Genomic DNA, 18,252 nt, shown 5'->3' on the forward strand with positions numbered 1-18,252 from the left:
CTATAGATGGCTAGTGGGTCAAGTAATGGTAGTTCATGTGGCATTCTCGCTCCATAATAAGAGGGGTGGGGGTTGATGACACAAGTAAGCAAGACATGCTGAGAGAGGAGAGTGAAAATAGCTTATTTTGTTAGAGCATCTCCAACCGTTTTGCATGGTTCGTTTGGCAAATGAGGAAGTTTGCTAAGTACCAAATAAATATGACAAAGGTAAAATACCGCAAATAGAGTATCCCAACTGTTTGGCAAATAAGCTTTGCATTCATGTATTTGCAAAAAAGTCTAAAAAACACCTATCCAACAGTTTGACAATTGGGCTTTGCAATTTTGTTAACTTGACAAATAGAGGGAGAATGACTCGCATATATGCCAAGCCCCTCCCACTTGGCATCGTGTCCCTTGCGCGAAATTCGTCGCTCCTGCGTGTGGTCGTGCGACTACTCCCTTCTCCCGCCGCTAGATTTTCTTTTTTGCCAAGTAATTAATGTCAAACCATTGAAGACTTGCCAAACTCCCTCATTTGCCAAACGAACTATACAAAACGGTTGGGATGCTTAGGCATGAGAGAAAATAAAGCTCGAAGATGATGGCGTGTAGCCATTAGTCAAACGGAATGGTAGTTGCTATGGATGAGAATGGTTCAGGTCAACCCGTTAGGCAGTTCACTCGACTCATGATAGCAAGGCCAACGATAGAGTTGGGACCTACTGGCCCAACGTGTACGATGGGTCGATCCAATCATCACATAACAATCTTTTTTTCTTATCTGTTGATTTTTCTTATTTTTTCTGAACAAGCATGATTGATGGTACTTGTTAAGCATGTCCATGCTTGGAAGTAAAATCATGAAATGTCATATTTTGGAGGTGAAATTAGATAAAATTGGAATCACTGTTTACTTTGGAACTTATTTTATTTGATGCATGACATAATAATAATCTAAATGTGTTATTATAATATTTTCAATCTTGTATCACATATTTCTAGAAGTGTTGATAATATTATCCATGACCCATGACAACAACAAAAAAATATTTGGGTCGATCTGTGCTACCTAATGAGCCGGCAAGGGCATAGCCTCAAGGTAAGATGTGTAGACCTATGGTCTTTAAAATTCACCTTGGAGCCACAGAGCTATATTCAAGGGGGCTAGGTCGGCCTATTCCAATCCTAATAGTTGTATGAAAGAAGGTTTCAACTTTAGCTTTTACTTCCTCAGTCTATTTTAAAATATAGGTTGTATCTTTTTTATACGTCCCACTCCCTCTCCAATCCTTTCTCTCTCACACACACATCATAGACATCCATTTAAGTTGAACCAATCTCTAGTTAATTTTTCATCATGAGATTAATTCTTTATTACACCTAGTATTTATTATGATCCTTGGACTTATTTGATTCAATTGAAATAAGGTTAGGTCCCTAAGTGGGATACCGCCGACGAGTATTTTGGAACGTAAGCCATAGGAAATAGCAAGTGTTAGACTGATCTCTCACCATACTGGCCCAACGGACAGGCTGGGCCTTGATCCGCGCCCTGATCGGGGGTGCCCAGCCCGATTCATGGCTGGTGCCCCCCCCCGTCGCACAATGCTATAAAGAGAAGGTGGAAGAGCCAAGGCTCAGGTCATGAGGTTCCTTTGGGCCGCCACTCCCTAGGCAACTAACAACCCTAATCCGATTATGAGGGTCACGCTGTGAGCGATGGGAAGCTCCACTCGTGTTCACCGTAGTCATTGGATCGCACTCTACTCCACCATCGTCCTCATCAGTCACCACTGTATCACTCTCTTCTCCGACCGTTGATGCCTTAGCACAGAGGATCACCACCAAAGACATGGCCGCCTCTGTATCCAACATCATTGCACGACACTCCCCTCCAACAACATCATTGCATGACACTCCCCTCCAACGACAGTTTGTGCACCTCTCTCTCTCTCTCTCTCTCTCTCAGAGCTTGTATATCCAGAAAAGTAAAATTGTACCCATTAGCACTGACAGAGCCAAGGGAGGCTAGCAAGGGCCATGGCTCCCCCTAACAACACAACATTTTTTATTCCTTATTTATATTATAATAAATATATAGTAAAAATATTAACATATGTATTTATTTGATATGTGATACTTTAATTAACTAGTTAATTATGTTATTTGTACTTTAGTTTTTCTTGTCATCTTCCATATTACTTGTAGTATGTTATATAATTGAGAGTAGTCTATATGTTATTTTCTCTATCCCTTTTGTTCCTATAATAACACTCTAATTAGCAAGTTAAAAATAACTAGTGCTTTCTTGTTTACTCTCCTTTTGAATTGATCTCCATTAACACCTATATTATTTGGGATTAGTATTCGTATTATTATCGTGATTCTTTTTCCTAGCCCAAGAATTAGATTGATCGTCATATGGGGTTAGAGAGTAGAGACCTAGGGCTAATTAATTTTGTTCCTTTTTCTCTAAAATATTTTATTTTTTACTAGTTTTTAGTTTTCTTTTGTATTATAATACAAACCATTTATTTGGTTGCTATGTATACTTTGACTGTATATGTATTTTGCGTATGATTATTGTCGGTTTAAACGGCCCTCTTATGTTTAAATTCAGGCTCCGCCACTAGCCATTAGATCTACTCGTGGCTGTTTTTGGGGTAATAAACAGCAAGTCCCTAAAAAGACAAATCAGGATGCATGATGTATTGAGCATTTCAACATCATTAAGGTACTACTCCACTATACAAGATACTGCCGACGAGCGCTGTGTAGTGCGCGCACGCTACTCTGTAGCTTGGAAAGGTCGATCGAAATGATGCTACTGTAGCTGCTGACTTGGGGGCCGGTGGCAACTGTGGCACTCCACGTAGACGGTGAAACCGTGGAAGGGGGCAGGGGGCCGTGATCCCGCGCCAACGCGGTGTGATATTGGTACACTATCGCACCGGCCGTACCCAATCCGGTCCCGTATCAAGCTCTCGGCGTGGCGGCCGGAGCAGGAGATCAGGGGAAGACGAAGCTACCCCGGCAGCAGTGCCCAACTGGACTGCTTCCCCGCCCAACGTGCCTTTCCAGCCTCTACGCCATATATGTAAAAGTAAAACCAATTCAAGTTCCAATACGTAGGCACGCACGCACCAAGAACATTTTACGTCCGACGATGATCATCATCATGGCCTCGCTCATGCATCCACGCATTTCACGTCAGATGGACGCATTTGCGACATCCTTTTCCTGCACTTTATAACCACAGGATGCAGTACAAGAACTCGTCCCGGGACGACACAGCTCGTGTCACTAGCTACGTACATCGATCGATCTATAGCCACACCAGCATGAGGTCGTCGCCGGTAGTGCTGCCCCTGCTCGCCGCCGCGCTCCTCGTCGCGTCGTCGTCGGCGCAGGCCGCGTGGGTGCCCGTCCTGGACGTGAACGAGCTGGTGATCAAGCAGGTGGCGCAGTTCGCGGTGCTGGTGTACGGCCTCGCCCACCACAGGGACCTGGCGTACGTGGGCGTGGTGCGTGGGCAGACGGAGCAGGCCGTCGGCGGCGGCACCAACTTCCGCCTCGTGGTGGTCGCCGCCAGGCCCGACGACGGCGGGAGCACCGCGCAGTACGACTGCCTGGTGTGGGGCGTGCCGGGGTCGCGCTCCGACACCTGGAAGCTCCGCAGGTTCAGGAAGATCGTCCAGGGATAGCTGCTGAATGAAGGCGCTGCCAATGCAAGCTAATTGTCTACTCCCAAGCATGTTTTTGAAAAGTGTAATACGTTCCATTTTGGCGTCAGTAATAAGGTAGTATTTCAATGATCAACTGTAAGTCGTGTCCTCCTCATTTAGCAGGAGCCATGTATGGTTATCTGAGTTTAATTTTGTGTGTTGGTGTTACTCCAAGTATGTAACTCAACAATTAAGCATTGTTCAAGCTCTATATACATACATATTCCGTATGTAACACTAGCTACTTCATGCTGCGTATGTGCTACCTGCTTTCGTAGGGAAAATGTGTCTCAGTATCTACGAACGCACGGCCAGTTCTGTTTCTGAGTATGTGGTGCCTGAACCCAATCTTTGCTGCAGCTGAGCTGGCTGTGGCATCAGGCCGGGCGCCCATGCCAATTGGGCTAAAACCCCAAAACATTTTCCGACGCATGCCATTAGGGCTGTGGTGCTCAAGTGCATCACAGGAGGTGCGTAACCTGTGGGCCGGCATATAGTATCAAAGTTCAGCCTCAGTGCAGCCCATGTTTCGTTGCACAAAGCCACTGTAGTTTATATATAAAAATATATTTGATTTCACGATTCTTTTTTATATATAAAAATATATGAGAAAACTAGCAACTGCTATCAGGCGGTGAGGCTCCGGCCGCTTCAGAACTGACAGAACATCGATGTGCACCGTTCCTAGAAGGTTGACAGCAATTGCGAATAGTGTAGAATCTCTCAAGACTCAGCAAAATCAAGCAGAGATATTCAGCTTCACCAAGCAGTTCACCTTGAGGTGATCGACCGACCCCAATGCCTTGGGTTAACGGCTCCAAAATTCGGAGGTTCATTTGATCACAACCTGAATATCCAGATTGACAATTTTGAGCGTGAGAAAGAGGGGTATCTATGTACTCTTTCTGTTCTGAAAAAAAAAACATTGTAGTTTTGTTTGAAGTCAGTTCATCTCAAGTGCAATATTGATACGCATCTTAATATATATCGTTTAATTTGCTAGCTGTCGATAGTTTAATTTGATACAACATAAAACTAGAATTATTTTGTACTATTTGAAATGGAGGAAGTGCCTTGCAGGAAAAGGCCGTACGCTTCATGCTGCCTCGCCCTCAAACCAGCTGTTCAAATACGTTTTTTTTAAACTAGCTGTTCAAATACGTGGGTTTAGGCTAAACCAGTGGTCTTGAAAAGAAGGAAAAAGACTTGGTCAGCGACACTGTGAACGCGTTGATCGATATAGGACAGCTCTTATAAAAAAAATGCTGTATTTTATTTCAGTTAAATTGATGTGGCTCTGGCCCCGTCTCCGTGTAGCAGCGTCAACAAACGGCGGCGACGGAGACTCCATGGTCAACGACAGAGACGGACTGTCCAAAGCCTACTAATGCTCAAATGCCTACCACCACACTTTGCCGTGCTCATTCCCGTGTCCTTTGAACTCGAGTCTCGAGCTAGCTGGTGAAACGCCGGCCGGCAAAGATGTCACACGCTGCCGTCGGTGAGTAAGCAGAGCTTGTCCTGCGACGTTCAAACGTTAAAAAAATCCTTCTGTCCACTGACCTCGTTTCGATCGCCTCTCTTTCAGCGATTGGCACCATCGTATTCGTCATTATCGTCGCCGCGATAATTGTGTGCGCCTACAGACGGGCCGAGGCATGCGCCGGCGGCGTCGCGAGCAGCTACGCGGTGGTGTCGGACCAACAGATCCGGCACGCCACCATCGAGAAATTCCTCTTGGAGATCAGGCACGACAAGCCCTTCAGGTTCACGTCGCTGCAGCTCGCCGGGTTCACGCGCAACTACACGACCCGGCTCGGTGCCGGCGGCTTCGGCACGGTGTACAAGGGCGTGCTCCCCAACGGCCTCCCCGTCGCGGTCAAGGTCTTCGACCGCAGCCTCGCCCAGAGGTCCCAGGAGGAGCAGTTCATGGCGGAGGTGGGTACCATCGGCCGCACCTACCACGTCAACCTCGTCAGGCTCTTCGGCTTCTGCTTCGACGACGTCGTGCGCGCGCTGGTGTACGAGTACATGGACAACGGCGCGCTCGACGCCTACCTCCTGGGCGGCCAGGGCCGCGGCGTCGGCGTCCCGGCGCTGCGCGACATCGCCGTCGGCGTCGCCAGGGGCATCCGGTACCTGCACGAGGAGTGCCAGCAGAAGATCGTGCACTACGACATCAAGCCCGGGAACGTGCTCCTCGACGGCGCGCTCACGCCCAAGGTCGCCGACTTCGGGCTCGCGCGGCTGGTGAACCGCGCGGACACGCACGTGTCCGTGTCCTGCGTGCGCGGCACCCCGGGGTTCGCGGCGCCGGAGATGTGGATGCTGTCGGGCGTCACGGAGAAGTGCGACGTGTACAGCTTCGGCATGCTCCTGCTCGAGATCGTCGGCCGGCGAAGGAACTTCGACGAGGCGGCGCCCGAGAGCCAGCAGTGGTTCCCCACGCTGGCGTGGACCAAGTACGAGACCGGCGAGCTCGTGGACCTCGTCGCGTCCAGCAGCGGCGAGGAGGCTGGCGATGCGGCCGCCGCGCCGCGTGACGACGAGCAAGAGCATGAGCCGCGTCGCGATGAAGAGATAGTGGAGAGGATGTGCAAGGTCGCGTTCTGGTGCGTGCAGCAGCAGCCGGAAGCGAGGCCGCCCATGGGTGCGGTGGTGAAGATGCTAGAGGGCGAGATGAGCGTCGCTGCTCCTGTGAACCCGTTCCAGCATCTAATGGCGACGCCGGTGACAGCCAACCCGTGGACGACGACGATGACAGGTAGCGCGGACGCGGTGTCAGCAACTGCAATTTCTGAGACTAGCAACGAGATCGTCTCCCTTTGACAATTGCCTGCACCTGAAAATGGGCAAGACATAGTCAAAGCTTTGAGCATCTAGTCCATCGACCTGTTTCATATTGAAAAAAATCAACAGAATAAGCCTCCTAGTCCGGCCCAACGGACGGCCCAAAAAATAAGCCCACGCTCTCCCAAGCTCGCGGTCAAATGTCCTTCGACGATATAACTTGGACGCCGCCGTCTCGTGCCGCCCTTCGCTCTGCCGCCGTGCTCCGCGCCGTTGGGCACTGCGGCGCAGAGGGGCACACGACGCAGCAACAGGAAGAGGAGGCGCAGCTGCAGCTGTAGCTCCACCGGGAGCAGCTCAGATCGGTTTCGTCGCACAAGGGAAACCTTGCGTTGGGCAGCTTCGATCGCAGGGGAGAAAACAAGAGGCGAAGGAAGGCTTCCCCCGTCTTCGTTTCCAAATCCATCGAGCGCCTCCTCAATTCCGCTTCTACCTTGTACGCCCCCAACCCCAGGCGCCACAAAATCCTAAAACCTGAACCCTAGCTCTAATGGCAGCCACATCCATCGATTCCTTCGATGTCCCTGGCGACGCCGGTTCCTACATGCCAATAACTTCGCCTGGGCACATGAGGGAGACCGGAGAGGCGACCGGCGGCGGCGGGGCGCCTGGCAAATCGACGATCTCGCCGTCATCTTTTGGCGAATCGAGCGGAGGCAAACAGCGTGAGATTCAAATCTTACACCCACCTGCAGTCGATGCCTACCGCCGGCCGGCTCCGATTGGACCGATTCTGCTCGTCCAGAAGACATACAGTACCAATTCTCTCATCCGCCACAAGCCGGCCATCGACGAGGGCAGCAACGAGACCACGGCCACAGCCACAGCGAAGAGTGGCCATACCATTGCAGTCTCCTTCTGGGTGGCTGATCCACCTGACGTGTCTTTCTTCTCGGTGGTCGCCTGCAAGCCTCGGCACCTCAGTGACAGGATGTCCAATTTCAAAGTCATGCCACATGTGGTTGGCGCGCAGGGCCGTTTCGTCCTCCTTCGCGCTCACTTCTTCCTCGGCTGCGGCGTAGATGAGCTTTTCATGTACACGGCTGGCGGCGCTGGCGACACCGAGTCGCCGTCACTGGAACGGATTCAGCTTCCTGATGATGCCGATGATGGTAGTCGTCGTGCTGCTGACCATGGTCTTCGTAAAACCAGGGAGTACGGAATCGTGCCACGAGGCCGGGATTATCTCATGGCTGCTCTCTTCAATGCCCCTGATGCTCCGTTGAATTACCAGCTTTACATCTACTCGTCTGAGAGTAAAACATGGAGCTCTAGCACATTGCTCAATCCAAATACTGGGGCCAAGCCAATTACTCCAGAGAAGGTGATCACACTTGGAGAAGGTGTACTAGGCTGGGTCGATTTTTCAAGTGGCTTGCTGGCGTGCGACTTGTCTCAGGATCCCCTCAGCTTACGTTTCATTCCCTTGCCCAGGCTGCTGCCTTCGAACAGGGTCAGATTAAGACTCCCAGATGCTTCGCCAAGTTTGTTTCGGGATCTCATTTGTGTTGATGGCGTGCTCAAGTTCATCGAGATTGAGCATGGCGTGAGAGTTCCTGAAAGACCGAGTGACCCTTGGGAAAATGATGTCCTCTATGATTCAGACTTGATCAGGTTTCTTGAGTGCGAAAACATGGACGGCAAGCCCAAGCCAAGGGATGGTTGGAGGGCTGTGGCATGGAGTCGGATGGTCTCCTCCAACTGTTGGACCAAGGGATGTGTTGTTGATGTTGCTGACATTTTAGTCGACGAATCAGCAGATTTGTCGTTGATATCTGGGCAAAGTTGTGAATCTGACCTGAAGTTGACATTCAGGGATCTATACTGTGCTTTCCCCATCCTGAGCGCAGACAGTGGTGATATGTTTACCTCAATTCCTGTGTGGAACCAAGTGATCGTCGGAATAGATGGGTGGTGGTCGCCGTTCACCTTGGGAACAAGACGGTGAAAGCGCTTGGAGGGTTTCCCTTCGAGAAAGATACTCCTTACGAGCAAGCTTTTCGTACCAGTACACTCTCCTGTCATCTTGTCATGACTCCAGGTATATATATGTTACCTTCTCTTATTCTGAACACGCCTCATGCACTGCTTACAGTCCTTGTGTTGTTATTTTGAATGCCTTAGCAAATTAACATGGGTACTGTTTGTGGCCATTTGATGGCCACTTGACACCTCCATCACCTTTGTTTTGTTTGTGCGTTTTCTGTACATAATCCCTGACTGCCCTTGCTTATGCATTTATCAGTTTTTGTAGGTATCGGAGTATCAGCATATCAAAAGTTCATACGGACGGCCAGGTCTGCAAAGAATCCAAACAATACATCAGTAAGTATTGTGCATCACTTTTCACCTGGAAGCCTTTGCTACCAACTAACTTTCTCTCCTTTCTGCGCGTAGATCCTTATGGATGAGCCCTCCTCATGCAAGTTTGTGACTGACTTCCTCCCGTGGGAATGTAGGTGCAAGATCCAAAGGCAAGTTTCTTCATCTTTTATGGGAACTCTTCTGTTAAGGCTTATTTGGACTAATGATCCTATTTAGATCAACTTACCGTGTATTTTAATAGTTGATACAGTACCTGTATTTGCTAATTTATTTAACCTGATATCAGAGATCTTTTGTTTAACTGGACTTTCTGTTTGTCAGGCTAGTGGATGAGAGAATGAAGAATGTTAAACGCGTACAGGAGGAGAATATTAAACGCGCTCGGGATGAGTCTCAAAGTTTCATACAAAATGATTGTGCAGTACCGGCCTGTGCTCAAAACAGTTTTCTAGAATCAAGCAAGAAACACCAAAGGCAAGTTTGGAATATCTATTCTGTTAAAGCCTGTTTGCACCAGTGATATTGTTTCTATCATTCATTGCGTTTGTTGATTGCTAAAATTCACTATTTGTTTTGGTTGATATTAGAGATTTTTTTTGTTTAACTGGACTTGCTGTTTGTTAGGATATCTACTGAGAAAAACTACCTGCCACAGAATGAAGCTCGGAGTATTGTACAGAATGGCCAGATTCTGCAGGTCCATCCTGTTCAAAACAATCCGGTATGCTCAATTCCACGCTTGTTTCCTATATGTATGTTTCCCCACTATAATTCAGCAACATTAATTAGAATATGTTGTTTCCAACCCCCACACCAATGCTTCAACAAGTGGGATCACAACTTACCTCTTCATTCATCGTGGCCCCCTCTCTATCTTGTATGATGTCTTCCTTATGCCCTGTTTTACATGTTGCCATTTTTCTGACTGTTATACACACTATGATTAATTAGAATGTTCCATTCCAGCCACCACAACAATGTTTCAACATGCCCGGTGGACTAAGTGGTTCTGGGTATGCACCATTGGCACCTCCTCATGTCTTACATGGCTATGGCGACTATCAATAACTGAGGTACCAGCCACCACCATTGAAGCAGGAGCGGCCTATCAGTGAGTTTGAACCTCATAAGGTAAAAATGTTGGTGAAGCTTATGATATACTGCCACTCTATGGATCTGCAGGTCTTGACTGTATCATCTCCTCTTGTCAAAAGTTCATTTACTTAACTAGTAATTGTGTCACATGTGCTTTTATGGATGATGAATCCAACATGGGCGCCAATATTAAAACCATGTAGTTAAGAAGGGAGTCTAGAAGAATATGAACCATTCAATTAACTTGATTGTTTGAGTTTATGGTAATATAATATGTAGTCAAGTAGGAAGTCTAAAAAAAATAAACCATTCAAACCAACTTGATTATTAATATATACTCCCTCCGTCTTCTTTTAAGTGTCACATTGGTTTGTCCTAAGTCAAACATTGTAATCTTTAACCAATCATTTTTTAAAATCTTTATAGTTTGACAATATGAATTATATATTATGATAGTATTTCTCATAATAAATATAAAAGTATAAATCTTATGACATGAAATTGTATATGTATTTTGAAATTAATGGTCAAAGATACACACGTTTAACTTAGACAAACCAAATATAACACTTATAAAAATACAAAGGAAGTAAAAAAGAAAGCTGGAAATACTTATGTTTGCTATTCAATGTTGTACTTGTTCTGACCTTTTGCCCTTACCGTATGCTGTTGCTTGGTATCCAGGCACCACAACCATGCTTTAACAGGCACAATGTGGCCAGCTACCAAGGGTATTCGCAGCAACTCCCTGCCCCTGATTCATTTGTCTATGACACACACTTAGGATATGGCAACAACCAACAGCAGTGCCAGCCGTTTCCGACAGTTTACGATCTGCCTGCCTCTTCGCCTTGGCAGCAGCCACCTCCACTGCAGTATCAGTTCCGTTGACCCCTAGTGGTGCTTAATTTGGATCTCATGAGATAAGATCAACTCAGATCTTCGTGCATAGTAGAAACCATGTATCTAAAAAGGATAAAATGTCTTGCAGTTTGGAACTGAGGGAGTATTTACTGTGACGAGTAATTCAGTGTATTGTTTGGGGTGTCATGTTTTCGTATTTGTGGGATCCTGTTTCCGTGTTTACGAATGGTGTTTTCCCTCTGTTTTTGCGGGATCCTGTTTCAGCCGAGATGAATCCATATTTATCCCGTTCCCAATCTATTTGTGATATGTCTAACAATTACATGTCCTTATATGCTAGGTTAGTACACTTACTAATCACCAATTATGCATGCTAATAACATGTTAACACACATGACATGCAAATGAATATCAGACCAAGTTCATACGTGTATGTTGTGTGACTTTATACATGTACAATCCTAATTTAATTTTCTAGCTTTTCGTCCATATTTGTTCGTTTTTGAATGTCGGCATATCTCAATCCTGACCATTTTCAGACTCAATCCTGTTCAACCGTGCCACACCACATAATGATTTTAACCAACTTTGAGCAGACATTAAAATTCTTGCTTTAAAATCTTCTATGTTATAAATCTTGAGATCAATCGAGTTTCAATTATTTATTCCTTTCTTGAAATAAAATCACCTTGATCAATTTCATTCCTCTTTGGATATGAACACCATTAATGTATTAAGTAAACAAGTCATTGCCCATTGATAAATATAAAGAGTATCCTAAAACATGTTGGTATTCTTAAAATTGTGATAAAACATGAAAAATCCATCTCCAACAGTTTCCTAAAACCCAATCCTATTTTTAGGACTTGCAGTAAAATACTCCTGTAGGGCGGAAATTTACGCGTCAATTCTCGCTGCGTATTTCGTCTCCCGCTTGGCCGTCGTTGTTGTCGTTGTTTCGCGCGCTACGTGAAAATTCTTTCCCGCGACTTTTCTTCACACGCCGAAAAAAACTTGTCGAAGCCCGGCCATATATATCTAGCACTCCAGATCGTTCAGGGTCACTTGTCCGTTGCGAGGAGGACGTCGATCTCGCCAGGAGCCCTCACCGAGGAGGAACTCGATCTCGCCAGGACCGATCTCGCCAAGATCGATCGCTTTAGGGTCACTTGACCGTCGCGAGAAGGACGTCGATCTCGCCAGGAGCCCTCACCGAGGAGGAACTCGATCTCGCCAGGACCGATCTCGCCAAGATCGATCGCGCGCCGGCCTGGTTGGAGAAGAGATCGTGGCCGGCGAGTAGGAGAGATTCCGAGGAGAAGAGATCGCCAGGAAGTAATCTTCATCGCTCGCGTATGGTCGTTCATCGCTAGGTTGCTTGGAGAAATAGTCTGGGAATGCTTGTGTATACTCGCGTTGTGGGCTGGCATGCGGGCAGCTGCAGGTCTCCTTGTTTATTACTGCAAAGCCTAACAGGATTTGGCGATTAGCAAAGCAAGAGCTGGCGGGTCCTGCAGAGCAAGCAGATTTTTGAGGCAGGTGACGCGGCGTCGTGCAGGCCGTCTGCAGACAGGCCCGCTTGCATCCCGACTTCGCGGCGCCATGGGAGTCCGTTCACGGGTACGGTTAAGATTAGGTAGAGGTGGGCCCAAGTTTTAGAGTTTAGGAAAGCCTTTTTAAGGAACTGTTGGAGATAACAAGATTTTACACTTCCTAAAACTTTTATCGACTTCCTAAAACTAAAGATTTGAGGAGTGGATTATAGGATACTCTTGGAGATGCTCAAAATATTATCATTTTTTTACTAATATAGCAAGCTTTCCACATGAGATTCAATGGTCACCACATGAACCAGTGATGATTTTGTGACATCATAGTAGATCATCCTGTGAGGTCCAAACCTAGCTATATTTCAGAAGTGGCCAACCTACGACCTATGATCTAGCTGTGATTTAGCGACCAACAGATCGATCATGTGGGGTAAAACCCTGGCTTGATTGTGTGTCAAGTGGCCATGTTACTGATGCACACCGTATAACTCACGGTGGCTATATATATATATATATATATGTTACTGGTTGGAGGACTAAATGACCTTCTTAGTGGGACTAATATAACCATATGTTCGTTGTATACTTGCTTTGTATACCACCGTATGTTTTTGTTTTCCTTCCTTTTCATGCGATGCAATGACGTCAGTGTCAACGATGCACAATTGCCGTCATCCTATCGAGAACTAGCGACTCGAACTTAGGCCTTTGTTTAGTTCTCAGAAATTTTTAAAATTCCCTATTGTATCAAATTTTGCGGCATATGTATGGTGCATTAAATATATATGAAAACAAAAACTAATTGCACAGTTCATCTATAAATCGCGAGACGAATCTTTTAAAAACCTGGTTACTCTATAATTGGACAATGTTTATTAAATAAAAATAAAATTGCTACAGTTTTGAAATCCAAAATTTTTTTCGAACTGAACAAGGCCTTAAACATATATAGAGTACAGGGCGATTTTGACCTGCGGGCTGCGGGAGACTTCCGACAATGCCAGCTGCATGCTCAAATACAACCTGCACCACACACTGCGTGCAGTTGAACAGATTACGCAGAAGTGCATACCGGTTGTGCGGAAACATATATAATTAAGACAACAAGTATACTGTATATATATACATATAGTAGCGCTTCTAAAAGGTTGACATGGATCTCGATCGGCCATGTGTGGCCGTGCATGTAGTACGTGGTTAACTATCAACCATGTATAAGGTCTATGGCGTGCAGCAGAATCGTCTCTACGTACAGCTAGCGATGTGACCGGCCAGGCATGTAGCACGTAGATTTTCGAACCTGTGCATGACACTGTTACAGCATGAGCTTAGTGCATCGAGCGAGATACTATTGGGCGATGACCGGCCTAGCTATTCTTACATTACATCTTGGGCTTGCGGCTTTGCTAGGATCTCGCATGTCATTGGCTTGATCGTACCATGAACTCAAGCCATTGGCGAGTGTCAAATCATCCTAGTCAACGAAGTTCTCGTTGACCCCCGCCTCCCCCACAAAATATTAAAAAAATCAGAGCTTTCAGCTGTCCGCAAAGGCATTTTTTAGGATAGGACAATCATCACCTTTAGAACCGAGTTATCATTTTCATAATCAATAACTCTAAATTAATGTTATCTCTTTTTCTCTCCTTCGGAACAGATCCCTGCAAAAACAAATGTACTTTTAGACATGGAAAAATGTATATTATTGAAACAATGAATGTAAATCAACTTGTTCGTTGAACTTAACAGTCGAATCTACCAGCCATTTAACAGTATTTTTCTCTCATAACAAATCAGGTAACAATATTTTCGACTATATAATTTATCAGTCAAACGAATAACAACAGGTAGACGCAAAGCTGCATGCATGTACTATTCTCTTTGGGAGTGTACTACTATACCTACACTAGACCTGCACATTATCGTGCCAAACAGCCAATGTGAAATGTCCCAGCTGACTTTGGCAGACGGCCGGGGCGCCGGGCACCAGTCGGACTAGCTAGCTGCCTCTAGCTATACTATAAGTAGGCCATACGGGGCACATCTTTTATGCACCACTTCCCACATACCATAGCTCAAAGGCATTCAGTATCGCGCGCTGTGCAGTTTGCACGAACGCACAACACGTTTACACACCAAGAGGTCGGCTGTGCGGCTTGTCTAACCATCGCCATGGCCAGGCCGTCGGTTCTTGTCGTCGTCCTTCCTATCGTGCTCGCCACCTTGCTTGCCACTGCCAATGCCCAAGACTACACAGCGCCAACGCCGAGCCCACTACCGGACACCCCAACTCCTCCACCACCGCCGCCGCCACCGGAGTCGTCATCAACAGCGCCGCCTCCTGCTTCGCAACCTCCACCAGCAGCGTCGTCTTCCCCGCCTCCTCCTTCACCTCCACCGCCGGCATATTCTTCCCCGCCTCCTCCGCCGCCACCGGCGTCCAACTGGACGCCCGTGGCGAACGTGAAGGACCCGAAGATCCAGCAGGTAGCGCAGTTTGCCGTGCGCATACACGCGCTAAGCTCGACGGAACTCAACATGCAGCTCCAGATCGTCGTCAGCGGCGAGACCCAGCCGTGTAACGGCGGGTACAACTACCGGCTGCTCATCACGGTGTCTGGTGGCAAGAATACGCAGTACGAGGCCTTCGTCTGGGGCATCCTCGGCACGACGTCGTGGAAGCTCTTGTCCTTCACGCCCAAGTACTGATCTGGAATTCTGCCTGTGGACCATATGCAAACAAGCTGCATGCATGCAGCTATGAAACCTTGCATGCATGCAACCATATAATATCATCACCTGTCAGAAGATAAAAAAATATATAATATGGTCTATTTTTTTTCTGTTTACGTCATATTTTAGATTGATTAAAATAAGTTGCTAGCTGCTAAAAAAAAGTATGCTAAGGTACATCCTTTATCTTTCAAGAGGTAATATCTCAAATAAATTCAAGCCGTTGATTTTTCAAATTTTATGAATTACTTAATCTCTACTATAATTGAAATCTTCTCCAGACAAATCTCACCTGCAAGATCAACGACTCACAGCACATGTTCTACAGATTAGACGGCTCAGATTCAAAGTATGATCACAACCTTTACGTCCGCCCTCACGCGCTCTCACGCGTCATCTCCGTATCGCAAAAAAAATTCCCCGCCCTCACGCGTCGCCTCGCGTCATCTCCGTATCGCAAAAAAAAATTCCCCGTGAAAACCGCGTCGGGCTTCCCGGCCATGGAGGAAGGGCTCGGGCTTCCCGGCCGTGGAGGAAGGGAACCGCGTCGGGCTTCCCGGCCGTGGAGGACAAAACCTCCGTATCGCACAAAACCTCCACCACGCGACCGCAAGTACCGCGGCGTCCGGCAGCGGCCCTGGGGCAAGTACGCGGCGGAGATCCGCGACCCGAAGCGGTGTGGCTCGCGCGTGTGGCTCGGCACGTACGACGCGCCCGTCGAGGCCGCGCGCGCCTACGACCGCGCCGCGTTCCGGATGTGCGCCGCCAAGGCCATCCTCAACTTCCCCAACGAGGTCGGCACCCGCGGCGCTGACCTTTGGGCCGCGCCAGCGACGGCGAACGACGAACAAACGGAGGCGGCAGCAGATGGAGGGTGGTCAGGACGACCCCGAGGTCGAGGTGGTCGCGGTGGTGAACAAGGTGGTGAAGATCGAGGCGCCGCCGCCGCCGTCGACCCAGGTGTCCTCAACCTCGCCGTCGTCCGTGTCTACACCCGAGACCACCGCCTCATCGGACGCCCCGGACTCGCGACGACCTTCCCTGTCGTCTGGCGACGTCCTGGTTCGCCAGCAGAAGCAATCTCGTCGCCGCAACACTCCCAAGTATGAATTAAAAAAAATACTAGGATGTATCTTGTAGAACACTTATTTATGAAATATCCGATCCGTATGTTTCTGTAATGTTTCTCAGTTTAATCTATAAAAATGAGTTGCCGGAAGCAACTGTTTGGGGAGGAGAGGAATTGTGAAGGGGTTGTGCCTAAATCGTCAGCATCGCGGACATCGCACACGACTGAAGTGGCTGTGGGATAAGGTCACGATGGCGCGCCAGTAGCTAATTCAGAAGCTGGAACCTCATGCAGAGCAGACCGTACCGAGGATGTTGTCGCTGCCATTTCAGAAACCATAACATCATCGAGCAGATGCAGGTTCTCACAAATGGCAATAGTTACAGCAAACGAGATTGCTACGTCAGATGCCGAAAAGAAGTACACCCATGTGAGTGCCTTGTTTGTGACATTTATATAAGGCAATGCGTTGCTACGAGTATTCATAAAATTTCATGACCTTCAGATATATGGGTAATACATGTGTGAAGTCTTATGACATGCAATAAATATTGAATTAGATCATTCCCATCTTCACAACATTGTTAATTAGAAGGAAAAAAGACAGCCGATGCAGGCCAGTCATACTTGACATTTATTTGCTTATATGACATCAATTGCGAGGTAATATAGCTTAATATACATTAAACCATCATTAGCATTTTACCTTCCTTCTAACTTAGACAAAAGAAAAACAAGATAAATTGATTTGGACAGGTAATCTACATCCTTGAAAAGGCTTTGTAAGTATTCATGAATCTCTCTGCAGCATCCTTTCCTCTGCAACTCACTTGATGTCAACAAGGTACCTACAAAATCATGATGAGGAGAAATTCATCGTAACCTAAGCACAATCTATAGGCAAGCACACAATAATTTAAGAAATTGCAGTCAATTGCTCGGCGGTCGGTGCAGTCCCCAGATTGTTGACTCTGTGGCATATTTGTCTTCTTTTTATTGAAACGATCATTTCAGTTAAAGTTGACATGACGAGACCTCCTGATGGGTTGTCAGATGGACGCATGAAAAGTTGCGCCTGGCAACTGTACAGCCGCCCTTTGCATGGTTTGAGAAAAGGAAACCATCAATTGGTACGAAAACTCCGCCGCATTAATTGTCTGTAATCATTGTAAACCGAAACGCCGCATCTGCCGCATGGCCTGCCCACTTCCCGAGAATACGGGAAGTGGGAGAGGTGGAGTTGCGGGTTATAAGATCCTGACCGTTCCGCCTGTACTGCTTACCCTGCCATTGCCTTCAAGCCTTCCGCTCTCGCCTCCTTCAACCACCTGCATCTTCCCAACTCAAGCCCACTTTCGCACCGCCAATGGCGAAGAGCGACTCCAGGAAGAGAGCTGAACTGATGGCCAAGGAGTGGAAAAAGTCCCGCAGCACCACGAAATCTCTTGGTGACCTCGTCGATATGGGGCTTCTGCACAGCCCGGAGCTCGGCGGCTGGAGGGCACCGGAGGGGGAGAGCTACCCCGACCCCCGCGCCGGTGAGATCGTCGTATTTGAAGATTTCATTAAGAGGGGCTTTGGTGTTCCTGTTCATCCTTTTCTTCAAGGTCTTCTTTTGTATTATGAGATCGGTATTTGCAATCTGCACCCGAACTCAATTCTCCTCATTTCCACTTTTATCCACCTGTGCGAGGCCTATGTTGGCATAGAGCCGCACTTCGATCTTTTTCGGTATCTTTTCTGCTTGAGGAAGAAGGGAGCAGTTGGAGGCTCCAAAGTTGCAGGTGGAGTATACCTCAACCTTCGTGATGGAATGAAGAATCGCTACCTGCACTGTCCATGGAACACTTCCTTGACCGAATGGTACAGGAAGTGGTTCTACATCAGGGAGGAACCGGGCAGCTCCACGTTCTGTGACGTGGGATACATTCCTGAGAAGAGGATGAGCTGGACCGACCGCCCGGAGTTCGACGGTCCAGTGGCGGATCTCATGAAGCTGATCGACTGGTCGCGCCTGGACGGGCTTGGCGTGGTCGGCAACTTCATTTGTCGTCGGG

The 18,252-nt window shown here is 47.5% G+C and overlaps 4 protein-coding genes across 4 annotated transcripts; all 4 read left to right on the top strand.

Moving 5' to 3' along the window:
• On the top strand, positions 3,276-3,930 carry LOC8082034 (cysteine proteinase inhibitor 5). The gene has a single exon (XM_002465729.2). It carries the CDS (start codon positions 3,326-3,328, stop codon positions 3,686-3,688), a length of 363 nt encoding a protein of 120 aa, XP_002465774.1. The 5' UTR covers positions 3,276-3,325; the 3' UTR covers positions 3,689-3,930.
• Positions 5,125-6,621, top strand: LOC8082035 (rust resistance kinase Lr10). The gene is made up of 2 exons (XM_002465730.2): positions 5,125-5,210; positions 5,298-6,621. The coding sequence occupies exons 1-2, from the start codon at positions 5,192-5,194 to the stop codon at positions 6,536-6,538; spliced, it is 1,260 nt and encodes a 419-aa protein (XP_002465775.1). The 5' UTR covers positions 5,125-5,191; the 3' UTR covers positions 6,539-6,621.
• On the top strand, positions 14,566-15,102 carry LOC8082109 (arp2/3 complex-activating protein rickA). Its single transcript, XM_002465732.1, has one exon. It carries the CDS (start codon positions 14,566-14,568, stop codon positions 15,100-15,102), a length of 537 nt encoding a protein of 178 aa, XP_002465777.1.
• Positions 15,627-16,235, top strand: LOC110432682 (ethylene-responsive transcription factor 1-like). Its single transcript, XM_021453464.1, has one exon. It carries the CDS (start codon positions 15,627-15,629, stop codon positions 16,233-16,235), a length of 609 nt encoding a protein of 202 aa, XP_021309139.1.

This window comes from Sorghum bicolor, chromosome 1 (genome assembly GCF_000003195.3).
Source record: "Sorghum bicolor cultivar BTx623 chromosome 1, Sorghum_bicolor_NCBIv3, whole genome shotgun sequence".
Taxonomy (NCBI): Eukaryota; Viridiplantae; Streptophyta; class Magnoliopsida; order Poales; family Poaceae; genus Sorghum; species Sorghum bicolor.